This window comes from Nelusetta ayraudi, unplaced genomic scaffold (genome assembly GCF_046127955.1).
Source record: "Nelusetta ayraudi isolate G7.1 ecotype Tasmania unplaced genomic scaffold, CSIRO-AGI_Nayr_v1 ptg000079l, whole genome shotgun sequence".
In the NCBI taxonomy this organism is placed as follows: Eukaryota; Metazoa; Chordata; class Actinopteri; order Tetraodontiformes; family Monacanthidae; genus Nelusetta; species Nelusetta ayraudi.
In genome coordinates, this window is record NW_027466129.1 from 1,314,001 (window position 1) to 1,320,000 (window position 6,000).

Consider the following 6,000-nt stretch of genomic DNA (forward strand, 5'->3'; position numbering starts at 1 on the left):
AGAGTGAAAAACAGATACACCAATCAGGCAAAACGGATATAAACACAAAGAATAGGAAATAATTCAAGGCTGCTGTCCATGTGGAATGTAAGTGTAAGTGTCCATGCTTTGGGAGGCAAGAGCCTAGCTCGATGGACAATCTGCCGATAGGACAAGTCCAGGTCCTAAGCGTGGTGGTGGGATGAAGTGATAACACCAAGACCCCCAGGACAGCACAATCCAGCTCCTGGCGCAGTGGTCATCACCTGCCGGGGACACAGAGACTGCGGTAGTATCATGCATATCGAGCATACTGTACAAAGCATAATGAGAGCTTGGACAGAGTAGATAGAGTAAAAGATTGAAAGTGAAGAATGTATTTATTTTGGAATATTTTTATACAGTTAAATTATATTTATATTATATTTTCATTCAACTGTGAATATAAGAATGAATATTCACAGTAAAACTCAAGGCAGCAAAAGTGGTTCTCTCTGAATACAAGCCAAAAATCTAGATATATATCTTTATCCTAATCAGTCAGTCTTCTTCGGGTTAATTCGGGACCAGACCCGGACTTGGGGCCCCTGGAAACCCTTCAGCAGCCCCCAGGTGCTTCAAGACATACACCTGGGGCTCAACCCACCCAGAAAAATCTAGAATCTCCATCGAGTCAGAAACTGAGAACCTGCTTTGTCTCTTTAGTTTTTAATAACGTTCACTTGATCTATGCCAATAATGTGTTTTGGTATCTCAACTGTGTTTTTTTTTTTTAACTCATTTATTTTTTTTTTTAAGAAATTTTAGTTTCTAATTTATCTCAGTGTTTGATGTTGCTTTCAAAAGATTTCTTCACTTTCCCAAAACGAAGCAGTAGTGGTGCAAAAAAAAAAAAAAAAACGTAGCTGCGAGCGTGAGATCATTCATTAAATGACAGCCTCCAATCATGCTCTCCAACAGGTAGACAGCCGGTGACGTAGTGGCGACCGTCCCGCCCTCCCCCCATCCTCACCCCCACCGTCCCGCCCGCCCGCCTCCCAGCTGCGTCCGCCGCTGTCCTGTCTGGCCGCCCGGTCGGTGTCTGCTGCTGCTGCCGCCGCGGTGCTCCAACCCCCCCCGGACCCTCGGACCCCGACACCCCGCCTCCTCCACCGGGCCAGGCTTCCCGGTCTGCCCCCTCCTCCTTCTCCTCCAGACCTCCACCTCCACCGCCGCCGCCTCCTCCTCCTGCTCGCCCGGTGAATGCACCAGCGCCGCGGACATGACGGGCATCGCCGCCGCCTCTTTCTTCTCCAACTGCTGCAGGTTCGGCGGCTGCGGGCTCCAGTTCGAGTCGCTGGCCGAGCTCATCGTCCACATCGAGGACAACCACATCGGTGAGTCGAGTCGAGTCGAGCCGAGTCGGCCCCGGCTGCCAGGCAAGCAGGGGGGTGTGGGGGAAGCGCCTAACTAGCCCGCTAGCCTGCCGAGCTAGCAGCCCAGCTAGCAGCCGAGCTAGCAGCCGAGCTCACTGCCGCTGCCGCTGCTGATTCCGCTACTTGGTGCCGCTCGGTGGAGGTACGTCGTCGGCTTTTTTTGGACGAGTGAACGCGTTGTCCCCCACTCCCCCGGAAACATGATAGCGTCCCTCCGGACTTCCGGGCTCTGGCTCTGGTTCTGGTTCTCCTCGCCGTCGTGGTTCGGTTCCCTACCCCCCGTTAGTTGGCCGCTCATAGGTGTACCTAGCATACCGAGCAGGCAGCCAGCGGTTCATCCGCTAACACCGCCGTGGTATGCGTGCGTGCGTGTGCGTGCGTGTGTTTACCTCCGGAGGCCCCGATGCAGAGCCACTAAAGCCAGTGTGTATTGGCCCTAGGTGCGAACCCCCCGCACGCGCGCATCAGATCCCCTATCAGCGCCACCTATCACCTGGATCCAGCCCCCCCCCCCCCCCCCTCTTTCCCCCTTGCTGGTGGCCGTGATTTCTCTCACGTGTGCACGCTTCGACTTGTTGCGCGCGCGCGTGCAGGAGAGGTTTATAATCACGATTGGTATTATTGTTTTGGAAGATCTAACTGTGACTCAAATCGCCCTCAACACCGACATCCGGTCCATCCGGTGGATGTTTAATGAGTCTAATCAGCACCTGAGAGTGCGATGTGCAGGATTATCCCATAATCCTCTACTACTGCAGGTTGCAATCCAGCCAAACAGATAATCTGACTCAGTCAATCTGTAATGCGCTTGATGTTGTTGGGCCTCATCATTATTAATGACGTGTAACCCTGAGGCGACCGGAGGGGGGTAGGGGGTGTTGGGGGGGTGGATGCTCCATTCAGTCGGTCACCATGGCAACTGGCTGTCTGAATGAGGTGTGTGTGTGTGTGTGTGTGTGTGTGTGTGTGTGTGTGTGTGTGTGTGTGTGTGTGTGTTATTGCACACCTGCGATCTCAGCGGTAGCCTGGTGGACAGTTGCTGCTGCTGCTGCTGCTGCTGCTGTTTGTTTATCGCAAACATTCGGTGTGTTAAATGATCTGCATGGAAATGCATTCAGCCTTTGTCAGCCTGGGCTGAGCTGAGCCGTGTGTGTGTGTGTGTGTGTGTGTGTGTGTGTGTGTGTGTGTGTGTGTGTGTGTGTGTGTGTGTACGTACGCACGCACGCCCGCCCGCCCCCATCTGGCTCTTTGACCTCTGACCTTGGAGCAGAATGGCGATGGTAATTCAGATGATGCTCATTTCAACCGCTGATGATGATGAGCAGCATCAGCGGTTGGGATCGCAAGCTGCGATCAAACGAGGAGGGGGTGTTGGAGGGTCGGGGTGGGGGTGGGCGGAACAGATGGAGGGAGGGGCGGGGTCAACTCTCCGGGCACCTTCAGTCGTCCAATCAGTGGTATCCAATCAGCGGACTGATGCAGCAGCAGCAGCAGCATCAGCAGCACTGGTCACTGGACTTCAAACGCCAGCTAATCCAGATGTGACTGGCTGCTCTGCTGTCCCGCAGCCTCTGCTGCCCTCTGGTGGTGCAGCAGGACTAGTGCAGGTGTCTGGGCTCCTGGTCGGCTAACTCCTCTTCCTTCCTCCTCATGTTCCCTGTGCACCTTCTACTGATTATCTGTGTGTGTGTGTGTGTGTGTGTGTGTGTGTGTGTGAGTGAGAGAGAGACGAATGAGGTCTCGCAAAAGCGATGACCTCATCCAGGAAGTGAGAGGGCAGTCGGTTGACGTGTTTTTAGGTGCCGTTTGTGTTGTTGACCCGAAGCTGCGTGTGCAGGGAGGAATGTGGTGATGTCACCTGGGGAGACAATGATCTCACCTGCACAGGTAGAGACCTGCTGATGAGCTCACCTGAGGGGGGCCGGTTGGGGGGGGTGTCAGTGTGTCTTGGTTTCATGCGGATGGCCGCAGTTGTCGTGCATGAAAAGTGAAGTGGTTCCGACCTTCAGATGTGTGATTCTTTTTTTTCTTTTTTTTTTTGTAGTTTTGCAGTTTTGTAGTTCTGCTGACGTGGTGGTTGTAGTTCAATGTGAACTCTCAGGTGAACCTCACCTGGGGAGCCAGTGCCAGTCACACACCGCTGACCCCAGAGGTCAACGGCTCCCATGGATGTCTTGTAAGACCTGGGGCTGTGTCTCAGCTCAGCTCTGATTGGCTGCGTCCTGGCGTGCATGTAAGTGACGTTCTCCACGATCGTTCTGATTGGCCAAATACATCATGTGAGTTAGAGAGGTGCGATGGAAAGTTACATGATTGGCTGTGTCTCAATTCAGGGGCTGCATCCTTCGAAGCACGCATTTGAAAGGAAGTTGCGTCATAGCACTGCGCGAAGGCTCGTCCCAATTCCCGAAAATCCGAAGGACACTCCAAATGCGTACTCGGAATGCGCCCTACTTTTAGCCGATTCCCAAGGCTACACCGCTACTATCCTTCGCGTCCTTCTGTATCCCACGATGCTTTGCGTGGGAAGTCAGCTGAAATTAGCAGCATGTACTGGCAAAGAAACTTTGTATTAATTTAAGTATTGAAATTTCACATAAAAAAAATCCAGTTTTTAACGTAGGGTTTTTACTTATTTGAACATCCAACGACATCGTTAGATGGCGAACCAATGGTTAGCTTGATGCTATAAAAACGTCACTTCCGGGGTTGGCCAGCAGGAGGGAACGGCGGTGACGCAACCAGGAAATACGCCAAAGGCTAGCCCGTCCCGTGTGGTTACCGGGGAGGCGGGGTTTGGGTTCGTCCTTCTCGGCCGGGTCCTGGTGGGAGGACGCTTCCTTCAGACGGAGGACGCTTCCTTCGAAGGATGCAGACCCTGAATGGGTCAATGTAGTGCTCTATTAACCCATTAATGCGGAAGTCAAAACATTTTTGGGCATGTGCGCTGGGTGAGAAACTTTATTGAAATGAATCGGCCGACATCCTGGACTCTTTGGGCTTGATGGCTCCTGTCTCCCAACCCTGGTCTGTCAGTCACCTGTTAGCAATTAGCCCCAATTAGCTGAGACCTTCCACCAGCCCTGACCTTCAGTCAGTACTACAGCCACTGGGGGGCAGCGAGTCCCAGTATTTCTGACTGGTACCTAGGAGAGAGAGAGAGAGAGAGAGAGAGAGAGAGATAGAGAGAGAGAGAGAGAGAGAGAGAGAGAGAGAGAGAGAGAGAGAGAGAGAGAGAGACTAATTAGTGGATCAGAATCTGTGGCTGGAGCCTCTCCGTGTGCTTGTCTTTCGGAAGTCACAGGCCCCGCGTGTGTGTGCGCGTATAATTACAGAGAGGGTTTGCACCCCCCCCCCCCTCCATCCTGCACCCCTCCACCCCCCCCTCCTTCCTCCATCCGGTTGCCTGCTGCTCTTGAAACATGTTAAAAGTCTCTCAGTGGCTTAATTAGCAGTCTGCAAAACAAGCCTAGCATTCCTCGCCTGCCACACACGCACACAGTGAACACACGTGGGTTCAGTTAGTTGGTGAGTGGTCAGCAGGGGGCAGCAGAGGACCGTTGCTGAGAGTCAATCGGTTGCTGCTTCCTGATTGGTTGCTGCGCTTGGTGACAAGAATGTTTACTGAGGGGGATATTTATGGGCCGGGGACCCTGGAGGAAACACACACACACACACACACACACACACACACACACGCCTCTACCTGCTCACTCAAACACCTTGGACTGATGTGAAATCAGGTTCAGGCGTTGGAAAATATTGGAATAAAATCAGTAGAAATGTTGAAATTGATGAAGCTAATAAGTGTGTGTGTGTGTGTGTGTGTGTGTGTGTGTGTGTGTGTGTGTGTGTGTGTGTGCGCGCGCACGCGCTCTGATGACCAGCAGTGTTAGTTCCTGTCCATGGAGGTGAGCGGAAGTCATAAAACTGGGCAACATTTACTACAGCTCTCTTTCTCTCTCTCTCTCTCTCTCTCCCTCCCTCTCTCCCTCTCTCTCTCTCTCTCTCCCCCTCTCTCTCTCCCTCCCTCTCTCTCTCTCTCTCTCGCTGCACCTGGCTCGCCCTGTTTTCACCAAAACACACACACACACACACACACACACACACACACACACACACACACATAGAGTAACAACATGAAACCAGTTGCTGTAGTGTTTGTGCTGCTTTTACACTGATATGATGGTAACAATAATGAACATGGATTTGTACAGCGCTTTACATTGAACCCATTATTCACAGTGGTGGAGGTAAGCGACATGTGTAGCCACAGCTGCACTGTTAATTGTGAGTCCTTCTGGCTTGAAATGTTTTGTTGTTGAGATGAATAAGTGCTTTGTGATTTTTGTTTGTTTGTTTGTTTGTTTTTAAAAAAAATTGTAGTTCGGGACCTTGAAGGATGTCTTGTTTTGTTTGTGAATCGCAGTCATCACAGTGGAGCCAACGCTAATAAACGGTCTAGTTGGTTTTTCACTCGGGGGATTTGGTGCCCCCTCTGGCTGAGGGGGGTAACAGCAGGTAAAGGGAGTTCAGACTCAGACATCTGATTTATCTTGGTGAGTGTCTGGACCTTCCTCACTCCTGGTTGGACAGAGACTCTGCC

General features: G+C 52.0%; 1 protein-coding gene across 1 annotated transcript in view; it reads left to right on the forward strand.

Moving 5' to 3' along the window:
* Window positions 1–1,006: 1,006 nt before the first annotated feature.
* jazf1a (JAZF zinc finger 1a) overlaps window positions 1,007–6,000 on the forward strand; it is a 12,582-nt gene continuing 7,588 nt past the window's right edge. Inside the window, exon 1 of the mRNA XM_076044117.1 lies at window positions 1,007–1,355. Within this exon, the coding sequence (XP_075900232.1) occupies window positions 1,241–1,355 (115 nt within the window). The 5' untranslated portion in view covers window positions 1,007–1,240. The remainder of the gene's footprint in view (window positions 1,356–6,000) is intronic.